A 15836-nucleotide genomic window follows, 5' to 3' on the forward strand; every position below is an offset into this window, starting at 1 on the left:
GAGATGTCTGAGTGAATATACAGCTTGTGTGTGGAACTTGTGCTGGTTGTGGCGGCAGAAGTTGAATTCACCATGATTGGGTTTTTGCCACGGAGATATTCTTGATCCTTAAGCCTCACTTGGAGTGTGTTCTGCAGTGGGCCTGTATCCATAATTTAACGTTGCTCTGTTCATGACATACATTGTCGGCAGTTAGGTACAACTCCTGTTAATGACCCACTGGTTGGTTTGTGCCCATCCTGACTCTTTTCTTCAGTAGTTCACTTGGCACACAGTACACATTGGGTGTGGCATGGGCCAGTTTATATGGGACTTGTCGGCACATGGTTTTTACAGCTCAGAAGAACACAAACTTGTCTGAACACCACATAAACAATGAGACAAAAACAGCTAATTCCTCTTGCATTGCCTGTACATTATGGAAAAATATTTTTGGAAATTGTCACCAACCTTTCTGGGGTTGATCCTGAAAAAGAAGAAGGAAAAGAGAAATCTCAATGCATTGAACAGAGCACAGCAATGGTAAAAATAGAGTGGTATGTAAATTTTAACACATCGATCGTCCAAAGTCAATGTAGCATAAGATGACATGAGCAAGCAACTAATAACACCAGCTGGTTCAAAATAGCATTGGTTAGCTGTGTTGCTTCAGTTCAGCAGGTCAGTGGTAATATCCAGTATTATGTACTCTTTACTTTATGGTCAATACATTTATACAAACACCTTCATTATTGTTAAGATTATGAGAAGGAATAGAAAAGCGAGTGGTGATCACTGGAATAAAAGAATTAAAAATGATCGTTGATCACGTTCTGCCGATTTAACCCAAGGCCTAATCCTGTTAAAAGGCCAACCTCTGAAGAGGTACAGCTCAATCCTACATGGAAAAAAACGTTGATGTTTCACAAAAAATTGACAAATGAATACAAAGATTAAAATAAACTTGGATAAAGGAGAAGGCTATTTGGCCATTCGTGCGTTATCTACGCCCCAATGATTCAATCAATGGGAGAAATCCGATCTTATAAATCTACATACTTTCACTGATGGGTGGAGGATCGGTCAGATTGTGTATGGAAACACTAGGGCTGGCACAGGGACATCACAACAGTGGCTTTTGTTGTTTTTAGTGATGAAGGTATGCAGTTGAAGGATGAGGGATGAACAAATATCAACAGCACATTCATTTTCCGACGAGACTCTTTAAAAGACATAACATTCACGACACATCATAATAATAATAACAATACCAACAACAACAACAATAACACTAATGATAATATTGTTGTTGTTATTATATATATATATATATATATATATATATATATATATATATATATATATATATATACATACATTTATATAAACCTCAGTCCAGGAGGAGGCCATTAGGCCCATGAAAGCCTGTGCTATATTTGCTAACCTGTGGGTGTTTGGCCATGCTCCATCCTTTTTCAATTCTGATTATTAAGGAAGGAAGAAACATGTACCATTTTTAAAGTCTTTGGTTTTAAAGCCTTATCCTATAGACACAACACAGCCCAACACGGACACACAAGATAGTGACACACATAATAGCAACACACAAGACAACTAATGACACACATAAAGCAGACACACACAACACAACTAGCAACACACAATATAGCGAAACACAAGACAACTAGCGACACACAAGACACACACACACACACACACACACACAAGACACACACACACACACACATACACACACACACACACATACACACACACACACACACACACACACACACACACACACACACACACACACACCTTTCATTTAACTAGATGTGACAGCATTTACATAATCACAAACCCATAAGTGGGGGACCTCTCATTTCCATGCATGTTTCACTATTCTCCAAGAGTTAACATTTCTGATGTGCTTGGAATTGATGTAAAAGGAAAAGGCTCATAGAAACTGGAGGGATACCCCACGTAGAAAAAGGTCATGGTAAGGGTCTTCTAAATGCTTGCTTTGTGTTTTGCATGAAACAAACAGTGTAAGACACCTTCATATGTGTCTGAATGATGAATCACACAGTTACTCTGCCCTCAGGGCATGAGACTGTGTAAATATTTTCCAAGTACTGCTGAACAGGTTTTTGAAAGTGCCAAGAAGGCGATTGTTTTGTGTTCTCCAGTGTAAAGGTAAATAATTCAATTGACATGAAATAAAGGTTTTAAAGACTGGAGAGAAAAAAAATCAAAACTTGTTTCGGAAGTTAATCGCTGTTGATACAACTTCTTTTACACCACCTTATTTAACATGTTAAATTATTTATTCGTGCCCGTTTGTGTCATTTATGATGTCCATAGAAACAGTAAGGTTCCTGTTGGGAATGATTTTCAATTTTGTTTAACTGCTACATAGGAAGACAGAGTTAAATAATTATCTCGCTCCTCTCTGCACCTGTGAGATCGACATGAGATTCCGCACATTTTGCCAATTTCAGAGGAAAAGTTCTGATAAGCTGCAGGTTTGTGTTCTGATTCATTTTTCGATTTGTGTTCTGAATTATTCAAAATGTAACATTCAAATTAAATTATTTAGTTCCTCGATCATAGACCAACGACATCTGCTGACGGACGGACAGACAGAGACAAAGTGAACCATTTGAATGATGAAAACCCTGTTTGTGCCCTCATTATGACGTCATAATTGCATATGTAGAACGCCACATCCAATCAGTATGAAAATTTTTGAGGGTCATCCAGGAATAATATGGTTCACAGAAAAAAATTTCATGACGTCATCTGTCACGTGTTTCGGCACCATTTTGTTTTTGTTTTAAAAAAAACCTTCAAAAACCTTCTTCTCTGAAATGGCTGAAAAGATTGAGGCGAAACTTTACACATATGACCGCATATCCACGAGGAACAAAAGATTCAAACATATGATGTCATAGGTCACATGGTTTGGCAGCCATATTGTAATTACCATAAAACCAAAGAAAATGCACCACTCAAAAGAAGTTCTGGCAAGGGTTTCAATCTCTGCTCTTTTTCTTGTTTATTCTGTCACGTTTACTATAATTCACAGACCGGTGTTTGGGTGTTTGTGTGTTTGTTTGTCGTTCTACCCCCCCCCCCCTTTACAGTTCTGGGCTGCTTAGGCCTAGGTCACATTTGCCACGGCAGCCGTGGGGTCTCCAAAATCTACGGCCACTAGCAATTATACGGCGGCCGCAGTATTTCCATGGTCACACAATGTAGCAGTCACATATGTTTTTATTTTTCAGGGAGCCGCACGGCGTATTTAGAAATTGTGGAGACCGAAAACGTGGGGTTGCCGTATGGTCTTTGATTTGATGTCGCACGGTGATCTTAGGGCATCCCTACGGTGGCCATAGAATTTTCAAGGCAGACGCAAGGTAGCCTCAAGGTGCCCGCAAAGCGACCGCAGGGGGACCGCAGGGGGGCCCTAAGGCGAACGTGCGGCCAGACGGACGGTAACGAGTGCGTTCTTTTTTTTCTTTTTTACCAGTTCTTTTGTTTCGGCTTGTCGAATTGCTACGGCGAACGTAGAAATGAAAAAAGTTATAACTCCGTGCTATAATTCCACGGCGACCGTGGAATAAATATAATAAAATATAGCCATACGGCGTAGGGCCACACTGAGGCCACCTCAGAAACACTGCAGCCGCCGCATGTTTCTATCAATTCAGAGGGCGTACGGCCGCCGTATCCTCGCCGTAGAGGAAATGTGACCTAGGCCTTACATCCAGACTTTCTATATTGAACCACCATGACTCCAATAAATGTATTGGGTGGTTTTATCTTTGCCAATGGTCTTGGTGGAGGTGGATGGGACACAAATTCTCCATATAAATGTGTATCATGTAGTGCTACCTCCAGGTGGGGGCGGGTGGGGAGGAGGTATTACAAGTCCCCACCATTTGCAGTACAGTATTCCTGCCCCCACATTTCCAAGTGCAGTGGGGTGTTTTGAACTATAACCATAGGTATGTTTTTGCTTCATGCATGTAACCCGGGTTATTTTGTTATTGCCTACACACTGCCCAAATAAAGGTATATGTCAGAAGAACATGATGCATTCTTGAAACAAGATCACCCGTGGGTGGGGAGGGGGGGTGGGGTTGCTCTGCTAGTTTAAATAATGGGTGGAGGGAAAATGTTGGTGAGATTGTACATGTCGCTCATGGCAAATAAATCTCCATTGATTATTATTGCTCTTGTTTGATTTGATGAGTACATTCTTTCATTATCGATGTTAAACCATTTTAATCGCAACTGCAAAGGGATGAACTCTGTGCAATGGGCGGAAATGGGTTGGACTGCTTATTTTCTCACATGGCTTATGATCCAAGGACACAGGTCAAATCCTTTACACCATGTTATATTTATCACCAATTCTTTACAAAGGTCTCAATTATTTATGGAAAAGGTATACCAATTTCTATGAATGGATTTCTAGTAATGTCTTTGGTCTCTGTCATTCATGTGAAGTTCCTTTTTGAAAATCAAATCGTTGCAGGAACTTGAAAATATAATTTATGACGTGAATGAAACGATTGATATGGCTCCGCCCACGTTATATGGCAAACAACAATGACATAATTAATTTGATCTCAATTAAAGGTCATGAAAAATCTTAAAGGAGAGAGAGAGAGAGAGAGAGAGAGAGAGAGAGAGAGAGAGAGAGAGAGAGAGAGAGAGAGAGAGAGAGAGAGAGAGAGAGAGAGAGAGAGAGAGGAAGATAGAGATAGAGAGAGAGGGAGAGAGAGGGAGAGAGGGAGAGAGAACAAGAGAGAAAAGAGAACATCAGATGCTTCTAATTCGAGTTTTGGTCTGCCAAATTATACTCATAGGGCAGATGACCTTTGACCTTTGACCTGTTCAATTGAAAAAATAAATCAGTTCATCTTGGTATTACATTCCGTACCTGTGCCAAATTTGGATGAAATCCCTTTATTGGTTCGCAAGTTGTTGTGGTAACAAAATTATTTTCAATTATAGATCACTTGCCTGAAAAGAGTTCTCAGGACAAGGCTTTGAGAAAAAGAAAATTTCACAAAATAGTTTGTGAGTCGTGATCCCTTAGCAAAACAGAGGTGGATACCTTGAGACCTTGTAGGTCTCCGTTCTATCTCCTGAAACCCACCCACATGTGGAGATAGCAGTCAACAACAGCAACTTTCATGCACAGACACTTACACACACATTACAGGTAGTGGACAAATTATTCAATGCCACCACATCAGCCTTGACAATGAAGGTGAGAGAAATGTGATGCAATACAATGTGACTCATGAATGGTCCAGTCCCTTGGGCAAGCTGTACGGTGGGTCCCAGGGTGGAGGGGCCTTCAGTCGAATGGGAGGTGATGATGATGGGTAACAGGGAAATGATGAAACATCTGATTTTGATTAATAAAAAAAAGAAAAATATATCAAACAAAGTCGCAGGCCTCCTATAGGGGAAACCCTATGTCTATGCGGCCACTCCGAGCAGCAGGAAAGTGCGCTCTCAAAAATAATGACTGCACCTTCTCAAATGAGGAAAAACATCACCTTGCAAAAAGGCATGATTACACACCAAAGCAAGGAGCAATAAAGTTGCAAACTGTATATCCACCATCAAAGACAACACTCTCGAACTGTCTCCCCACCATCAAAGACAACACTCAGGAGAAGAAACCTACAAATGGAAACCTGGAGTGTTGAGAAGATCCAAGCTAATTAGATCATCGTCCAATGCAAAATGCATTCCATAAATGAAGCAAGGGGTAGAAAAGGTAATGGTGAGCGGTTCAGGGACCAGCTGAAAGAAATTGAAATTGTCCGCTATGGCAGAGAGTCCCCCTTGATAAATTTGAGATTAAAAAAAAATAATTAAAAGCTATCTAGATAAAGACCGAAGAGAAGAGATTATATCTAGGGCAAGGCAACAAGTGGCAAGATAGATTAGAGTGAGGGAAGCCAAGTGCTTGCTTGAAGGTAAAAAAACAAGGATGGCAGGAATTTGGCCAAGATGGCATGAGAGGGAGTTTTGGCTGTGCAATGAGATAGGAGCCCAAACCCCAACATAGATCCAGTCCAAATGCAGCGAAGAAAGAGTGTGGTGAAAGGAGAGAACGAGGGCATCCCCCAAAACAGGGACAAGACTGGTTCACAGACAAGGATCAGCTGACTCATAAAAAGGCACAGACGAAGGGGAAAAAAGTAGAAAAGGCAGAGGTTGATGGGCAGAAAGACAAGGAAGAGCAGCAGAATAAGGATGAGGAGGAGGGTAAAGATGACAAAGAGCAGTGTGGGCTGGAAGAAGAGTTCGCCAACACTTTTTTTTAATACTTCTACTTATTGTATTGGCATGATATCATGCTTTCAACAGGCTATGAACAACAGTGCATTGCCATTGCTACTGAGCCAACAAAATAGAAACAGTAACATTGATAAAACTAAGAGAGAGACCAAAACTCCATTGGATAGAAAACAATAAACAGACAAAGAGCTTCGTGCAGGTGAACCAACCTTTCAATAAGAAGAATTATTTCAATATCATCTACCTTGAATGAAATCAATATCGTGTGTTTCGCAGCAGCACTATCCATTCAAGAAAAAGTAAAGGGCAAACAACACCAGAAGAAGAAAAAGCATGCAGGCCCTACAAATAAAAGCCAAATTTCACAATGGAAACAGAAATTAGAGACACAAAGAGAGCAACTGAGGAAGGAAGTAAGACAAATACAACAGTTCAGAGAAAGGAAACAGAAACCCAAAACAAAAAAAGAAAATCCACAGAATAAAAAATTAATTCGAAATTGAAGACAAACACTGAGAGTGTTTGGTTGCTGAAAACAAACTCGAAACAGAAATGATAGCAAGGAAGATAAAAAATAACTATGAAGAAGCAAACAAAAACAGATGTGTCAACTCCCCTTGAAAAGGAAAAGCCACAAAAAATTGGGAAAGGAATTTTCGAAGATTGAAAAGAACAAAACAAGGAAGCGGAATGGAACCCAGCCTTGGAAAAGAAGAAGCAACATCTCGAGGAAATGCCCTCGTGATTATTGATAAAGAAAATTGAAAAACAACTTCAAAAATGCCAAACTTTGAAAGCCCAGGCCCAAATGGCATTCCGAATTTCTGTTTAAAACAACTTGATGCTCTCCACAATCAGTACACCAGGACATTCAACAAACTGATCCAAGAGGAAAGGGCAGTGGATGACTGGCTAGTAGTAGGCAACACATTTTTCATTCCAAAATCCGAAGAAACCCAACTTCCTCACAAATACTGTCCAATAACATGCCTACCAACAACATCAAACTTCGAAGAGGAATCATGATATAAATTATGCACCATCACCTCACACAACAAGGAGGTTTAGAGGCAGAACAGCAAGAGAGGATGTTACGGAACAATTGACCATCTACAACTGAATAAGGCCAAATTGTCCAACACCTGGATAGAATATAAGAAAATTTTTGACAGTGTCTCTCATTCGTGGATGATAAAATGCATGCAAGTATTCAAAATCAATCCCCAAATAATCAATCAAACTGATGAAGAAAGCAATGGAGTTCTGCAATGCTGCAATGATATGACAGCACTCAGAAGGAAATATGGAAATTCAGATGTGAAGATATGGTGTGGGATCTTACAGGGAGACCGTTTATCCCCCTCTTGTTTTGGATGGCTGTGGACCCACTGACTAGCCTCATTAACAAACAAGGATACGGATACACCATAACAAGCAAAAGAAGAACATCCAAAGAAATAGGAAAGGTGACACATCCACTATACATAATGATTTAAAGCTCTTCGGACCGAATGACGAAAAATTGACATAATAACTAAGATTAGTAAAACTGGACGAGATAAGTACACCAAGTGCACATTTGTACAGTTCAAGGTAAACCAACAAAAACAGACAACAAAAAATCGACCTTGGTACACCAATACAGCAGTTAGAAAACAAAGCATCATACAAATACCTCTGAGCCACCAAATATGTCACAAGCAAATGCGCAAAACAATCTCCGAAGAATACCTGCATAGAACGAGGCAGATCCTGAAAACATACCTCTCCTCAATAAACAAAATCAAAGCCAGAAACCAACTCGCAGTATTCCAATACAGGTGTGGAGTAATGAACCGGCCCCAATCAGAAATCAATGTTTGATATCAAAACAAGAAAACTCCTTACCAACTACAAAATGTTCTACAAAAACAAGTGCATCCTGGTAAATTACCTGCCCAGACAAGAGGGAGGGAATGGCCTGATGGAACTCAACCAGGTACACTGAGCGATGATTGTTGGACCAGCTGAGTCACACACACACACACACACACACACACACACACACACACACACACACACACACACACACACACACACACACACACACACACACACACACACACACACACACACACACGATTGTAAAATCCATCTTCCGCTGCACCAGGGTCTGACTTACAATAATGATAATAGCATAAAAAATAATAATGATAATAGTAATAATAATTTGGCAATAATAATATTGCCCTCTGGCTACTCTGAGGAAGCGGATGGTTCTCGTAAATATAAATGAGGAAATAAGGTGATTTCTGCATATTATATTTTTTCTGAGCAGAGGAATTTATTATTGTGATATTTTTAACTTCAAACTCACCTCCATTTCCCATGATGGTGCAGGTTACAACTTCACAAAGGATAAAATGAAGATACAGTATCAAAACCTGTCACAAAATACAGCAGATAAATTAATTCCATTAATAATGTAATGTTTCATGTCAGCAAAGAGTAACTGGCAATTAAAGCTCAGACATTACATGAACAGCTCAGATCATTACTCATTAATCACTCATTACTCTCTGCGAGCTCAGCCCACATTACATTAATATTCAGTGCAGAGAGGAAAACATTTTTTTTTTAATTAAAAGAGTCCACAAATATTTTTCAGTTATCAGAATAGCAATATTCCACACTCAGAAAATTACAACATTGGAAAATTACAGCCTTCCCTTTCACGACTCAAAAAATTGTTTTTTTTGGTATTTCTACATGTTTTAAGTGATTTCCAACCCCCCCCAAAAAAAAAATTGTTCGAGAAAAAAAAATTTTTGCAACTTTTTTTTCAACAAAATTTAGATTTTTTTTTTTTTTTGCATTTTTACATGTTTTAAGTGATTTCCAAGCCCCCCCCCCCAAAAAAAAAGATGGAGAAAATAACTAACTCAGCACTGTTGACATATTTAATGAATAAGATATAAGGTTCACTTGAGTGACCCAGCAGTATTGGCGGTGGAGGTTTTGCACTCTCCCGAGTACTCCCCCTCTAGTTTATTTTGCAATAAGGATGTCCCAAAATGCCTAATATATTAAGATATTTTGGGATAGATGTCGTATCAGAGGCGTCATTAAGCAAACACCAGGTTTAGAGTGCCGAAGCCCTTGTAGGTGCATGAATGGTAATATTGAATGATTCCACACCCCATTCCAATATTGGTGAAGGGAAGTGCTTAAGGCCGGCACAACAAAAAATACAAACAAAAAAACAAAATTTGATTTCTTCAAAATGCCAACAACATGAGAACAGCATCGGGCAATGCCGGGTAGCACTGGTAGAGATGAACAATGTAATTGAACCGAGCACCAGTTCCTCCATGTGCCAATTTTACATAATTGTTCTGTTCTAAATCCAAATTCAACTGATCTGTGCCCACTTGCATAATCACGATGGTGGATTGCTTCCACACATTACAATGTCAGAAAGGCTGGGTCATGCATGGCATGTTCATGCAGTATCCACAAATAGTTGACACTTCTTGTTGTCTGAGGGCATCAGACACAAAAATAGCATGGACTTGTAATTAGGATTAAATTATCTGCCCCTCTCTGCACAGATTTTTCTGTCTCCTCTCTGCCCAGACCCAGATCAATTGAAAATGTTTCTGCCCAGATCAAGCATTCCACTCGATGTCATTTTAGCTTCACTTCAAATTACCAGTATATATCTGTGAAAAAATACTCATCTTACGACAACGATCTCTATCTCTATCTCTATCTCTATCTCTATCTCTATCTCTATCTCTATCTCTATCTCTATCTCTATCTCTATCTCTATCTCTATCTCTATCTCTATCTCTCTCTCTCTCTCTCTCTCTCTCTCTCTCTCTCTCTCTCTCTCTCTCTCTCTCTCTCTCTCTCTCTCTCTCTCTCTCTCTCTCTCTCTCTCTCTCTCTCTCTCTCTCTCTCTCTCTCTCTCTCCCTCTCTCCCTCTCTCCCCTTCGCTGCCCCACCCTCCATCCATCCATCGTTCCATCCATCGTTCCCCCATACCACCCACCTTGCGACCTCCTTCATTGCCCCCCACCCTCCCTCCTCTCTGTCTCCCGCCTTGCTCCGTCTCTCCCGCCTCGGTCCGTCTCTCCCGCCTCGCTCCGTCTCTCCGCCTCGCTCCGTCTCTCCCGCCTCGCCCCGTCTCTCCCGCCTCGCTCCCTCTCTCCCGCCTCGCTCCGTCTCTACCACCTTTCCCCCTCTCCCACCTCGGTTCGTCTCTCCCGCCTCGGTCCGGCTCTCCCACCTCGCGCCGTCCCTCCCACCTTTCCCCCTCTCCCACCTCGGTCCGTCTCTCCCGCCTCAGTCCGTCTCTCCCACCTCGCTCCGTCTCTCCCGCCTCGCTCCGTCTCTCCCACCTCGCTCCGTCTCTCCCACCTTTCCCCCTCTCCCACCTCGGTCCGTCTCTCCCACCTTTCCCCTCTCCCACCTCGCTCCGTCTCTCCCGCCTCGCTCCGTCTCTCCCACCTTTCCACCTCTCCCCCTCTCCCCTCTCCCCCTCTCCCCTCTCCCCTCTCCCCTCTTCCCTCTCCCCTCTCCCCTCTCCCCCTCTCCTAGTATTCCCTCGCTGATGGGTGATATTTGCGAGTAAAATATAATTTGAATCACAATATAAAATTTCCTGAAGAGTCTTTCACAACATTTATAAACACGAGTAAATCACACGAAGAATAAAGAAAACATAATCGGGTTTCACTCTTCAACCGACAAAGGTAATAATATTTAAATAACTAAAATGAAGTTTGAGAAATAAAACCCTTACCGACTATTCACCGTTTTCGAGCAGAGCTGGAGTGAGATAATCGAGTGTTGGGGTTTATAAAGCGGTTCGTGAGGTGGACACAAACTTCCACAACTGATGGTCATTTCTGAGAAGTGACGTCATTGTTTCACTTCCCAAAAGTTCCTATATCACACTGGAGGGCGTGCAAGATCAGGGAATGAATTCAGTTGTAAATAATTTATTTATATTTTTCCAATTTTCAGAACAAATCACAAAAGCTAGAAACCCTGATTTATTATTGGGGTTATTGTTCCAGGGAGATGCATTTACAGGCAAAACTATTCGGAGATATTTTTTATTTAACAAGGACTTTGTGTAGCAATGTTCACCCGATGATGCATGTTTGGTGATTTGGTTCTAAAACGAGTGGCAACGAGAGTTCACTACGGGCATTCCATGTCAAGTGTACACACCCTCCCGATACTAATAGCTCATTTTCTCCCCATATGTTGGTCATTTATTCACTTTGGTGAAAAAACACAAAATACAATACATTCGGCAGAATAATTTTTAGCAAGTGGACCCTGAACACTAAAACCATCATCACACTTGAACGCATTGAGATCCCATTTTAATTTATGCTGAGGTGTTGGAGTAGATGAAGGGGTATTCTCACATGAAAAAAATCGGGATCATCCATTTGGCTGGGGGACGGGGGCCCAAGGTCAAAGGGTGCTCCAACCTATAACTTTTTGAATGACTGTTTCGGAGTGATTTTACTTTACGTGATTTGAAAGATCTCGCTTTTACGACCATTTTGATACCAAGATCATCCAAATCGGACCATTACAACCTGTGACATCTCTATCTCTATCTCTGTCTCTGTCTCTGTCTCTGTCTCTGTCTCTGTCTCTGTCTCTGTCTCTGTCTCTGTCTCTGTCTCTGTCTCTGTCTCTGTCTCTGTCTCTGTCTCTGTCTCTGTCTCTGTCTCTGTCTCTGTCTCTCTCTCTCTCTCTCTCTCTCTCTCTCTCTCTCTCTCTCTCTCTCTCTCTCTCTCTCTCTCTCTCTCTCTCTCTCTCTCTCTCTCTCTCTCTCTCTCTCTCTCTCTCTCTCTCCCTCTCTCCCTCTCTCCCTCTCTCCCCTTCGCTGCCCCACCCTCCATCCATCCATCGTTCCATCCATCGTTCCCCCATACCACCCACCTTGCGACCTCCTTCATTGCCCCCCACCCTCCCTCCTCTCTGTCTCCCGCCTTGCTCCGTCTCTACCGCCTCGGTCCGTCTCTCCCGCCTCGCTCCGTCTCTCCGCCTCGCTCCGTCTCTCCCGCCTCGCTCCGTCTCTCCCGCCTCGCTCCGTCTCTACCACCTTTCCCCCTCTCCCACCTCGGTTCGTCTCTCCCGCCTCGCTCCGTCTCTCCCACCTCGCTCCGTCTCTCCCGCCTCGCTCCGTCTCTCCCACCTCGCTCCGTCTCTCCCACCTCGCTCCGTCTCTCCCACCTTTCCCCCTCTCCCACCTCGGTCCGTCTCTCCCACCTTTCCCCCTCTCCCACCTCGCTCCGTCTCTCCCGCCTCGCTCCGTCTCTCCCACCTTTCCACCTCTCCCACCTCTCCCCCTCTCCCCTCTCCCCTCTCCCTCTCCCCTCTCCCTCTCCCCTCTCCCCTCTCCCCTCTCCCTCTCCCCTCTCCCCTCTCCCCTCTCCTAGTATTCCCTCGCTGATGGGTGATATTTGCGAGTAAAATATAATTTGAATCACAATATAAAATTTCCTGAAGAGCCTTTCACAACATTTATAAACACGAGTAAATCACACGAAGAATAAAGAAAACATAATCGGGTTTCACTCTTCAACCGACAAAGGTAATAATATTTAAATAACTAAAATGAAGTTTGAGAAATAAAACCCTTACCGACTATTCACCGTTTTCGAGCAGAGCTGGAGTGAGATAATCGAGTGTTGGGGTTTATAAAGCGGTTCGTGAGGTGGACACAAACTTCCACAACTGATGGTCATTTCTGAGAAGTGACGTCATTGTTTCACTTCCCAAAAGTTCCTATATCACACTGGAGGGCGTGCAAGATCAGGGAATGAATTCAGTTGTAAATAATTTATTTATATTTTTCCAATTTTCAGAACAAATCACAAAAGCTAGAAACCCTGATTTATTATTGGGGTTATTGTTCCAGGGAGATGCATTTACAGGCAAAACTATTCGGAGATATTTTTTATTTAACAAGGACTTTGTGTAGCAATGTTCACCCGATGATGCATGTTTGGTGATTTGGTTCTAAAAACGAGTGGCAACGAGAGTTCACTACGGGCATTCCATGTCAAGTGTACACACCCTCCCGATACTAATAGCTCATTTTCTCCCCATATGTTGGTCATTTATTCACTTTGGTGAAAAAACACAAAATACAATACATTCGGCAGAATAATTTTTAGCAAGTGGACCCTGAACACTAAAACCATCATCACACTTGAACGCATTGAGATCCCATTTTAATTTATGCTGAGGTGTTGGAGTAGATGAAGGGGTATTCTCACATGAAAAAAATCGGGATCATCCATTTGGCTGGGGGACGGGGGCCCAAGGTCAAAGGGTGCTCCAACCTATAACTTTTTGAATGACTGTTTCGGAGTGATTTTACTTTACGTGATTTGAAAGATCTCGCTTTTACGACCATTTTGATACCAAGATCATCCAAATCGGACCATTACAACCTGTGACATCTCTATCTCTATCTCTATCTCTATCTCTATCTCTGTCTCTGTCTCTGTCTCTGTCTCTCTCTCTCTCTCTCTCTCTCTCTCTCTCTCTCTCTCTCTCTCTCTCTCTCTCTCTCTCTCTCTCTCTCTCTCTCCCTCTCTCTCTCTCTCTCTCTCTCTCTCTCTCTCTCCCTCTCTCTCTCTCTTCCTCTCCCACCTCACTCTCTCTATCCCACCTCTCTCTTTCTCTCACACCTATCTATTTCTCTTCCCCCATACAAATCCTTTTTTCTCGTCTTTCTCGTCTCTCCCGTCTCTCTCTCTCCCCCCCCCCTCTCCCACCACCTCTCTCTCTCTCCCTCTCCCTCTCCCACCTCTCTCTCTCTCTCTCTCTCTCTCTCTCTCTCTCTCTCTCTCTCTCTCTCTCTCTCTCTCTCCCCCTCTCCCACCTCTCTCTCTCCCTCTCCCTCTCTCTCTCTCTCTCTCTCTCTCTCTCTCTCTCTCTCTCTCTCTCTCTCTCTCTCTCTCTCTCTCTCTCTCTCTCTCTCTCTCTCTCTCTCTCTCCCTCTCCCACCTCTCTCTCTCTCTCTCTCTCTTTCCCTCTCCCACCACCTCTCTCTCTCCCTCTCCCTCTCCCTCTCCCACCTCTCTCTCTCTCTCCCTCTCTCTCTCCCTCTCCCACCACCTCTCTCTCTCTCTCTCTCTCTCTCTCCCTCTCCCTCTCTCTCTCTCTCTCTCTCTCTCTCTCTCTCTCTCTCTCTCTCTCTCTCTCTCTCTCTCTCTCTCTCTCTCTCTCTCTCTCTCTCTCTCTCTCCCACCTCTCTCTCTGTCTCGAAACTCTCCCTCTCCTACCTCTCTCTCTCTCCCACCTCTCTCTCTCTCTGTCTCTAAACTCTCCCTCTCCTACCTCTCCCTCTCTCTCACCCCTCCGTCGATTTCACTGTGGCCTCAGATGTGTGTGCCACCAATCTACGGCCTATTGGCAGACATAAAATGGAGATTAGCATATTGGGGCCTCCTTTCCAACACCTTCGTACACCATTTCAATTGCTCGGTGCAGGTCACTTGTCCCTTCTGCAAGTAAAAAGAGGATCTCTTTCATGCTTACGTGCAACGCAAAAGACGAAACCCTCTGTTTTCCTTACTTTCAGATCTTTTTCATAAACTATCATCTCCTTTCACTTCACACATGCTTGTTTTTGAGGTGACTTTTAGCCCCTTTTGTGGGGACCATGGAGCTCTCCTAAACTTCCTGGTTGCTGTTGTGAAATATGGTGAATATATAAATGGAGGAAAATTAAAATTGACAATGGTTCTCTGTCTGATGTCATGCATATTTTCAAAGGGCTCGTTGCAGCAAGACTTTGGCTCGAATTTGACCATTACTTAGTCATGAGAATGTTAAGCATTTTAGAGGAAATGGTGTTGTGGCAGTTTTGTGCTATGTCGATCAATTAGAATTGGTGATCGTCCTGTAATGATTTTCATGAAAAGCTGTGAGGCCTTTCATTCTGTCTTTGGAATTGTTATCTTTCCTTCAAACTGTTTTTGTGTGGATCAAATAAATGGGTTTCAAATTCAAATTCTCTCTCTACCAACCCTCTCCCACTTTCCCTTCTTTCTCTCTTCCCCAGTCTCTTAGTAATCCTGTTAGCGATGTGATGGGTGATATTTGCGAGTAACAATATAATTTTAGTCACAAGATAAGATTTCCTGCAGAGTGCTTCACAACATTTATAAACACGAAATCACATGAAGGAGATGGAAAACATCATCGGGTTTCACTCTTCAGACTACAAAGGTAATAATATTTAAATAACTAAAATGAAGTTTGAGAAATAAAACCTCACCAAATATTCATCGTTACTGAGCAGAGCTGGAGTGAGATGATTGAGTTTCGGGGTTTATACAGAAGTTCGTGAGGAGTGCACCTACTTCCACAACTGATGGTCATTTCTGAGAAGTGACGTCATTGTTTCACTTCCCAAAAGTTCCTATATCACACTGGAGGGCATACAAGATCAGGGAATGAATAAAGTTGCAAATAATTTATTTATATTTTTCCAATTTTCA

General features: G+C 42.5%; 1 protein-coding gene across 1 annotated transcript in view; it reads right to left on the bottom strand.

Annotated features, from left to right (window-relative positions):
- Positions 1-10367, bottom strand: part of LOC147007209 (interferon-induced protein 44-like) — a gene marked incomplete at its 3' end in the record, with an annotated part of 36082 nt that extends 25715 nt beyond the window's left edge. Inside the window, 3 exon segments of the mRNA XM_085867508.1 lie at positions 451-466; positions 8666-8732; positions 10343-10367. Coding sequence (XP_085723634.1) covers positions 451-466; positions 8666-8678 — 29 coding nt within the window.
- Positions 10368-15836: the final 5469 nt, after the last annotated feature.

The sequence above is a fragment of the Eptatretus burgeri genome, unplaced genomic scaffold, assembly GCF_056783735.1.
Source record: "Eptatretus burgeri isolate ZD-2024b unplaced genomic scaffold, Ebu_testis_v1 Ebu_testis_scaffold_453, whole genome shotgun sequence".
NCBI lineage: Eukaryota > Metazoa > Chordata > Myxini > Myxiniformes > Myxinidae > Eptatretus > Eptatretus burgeri.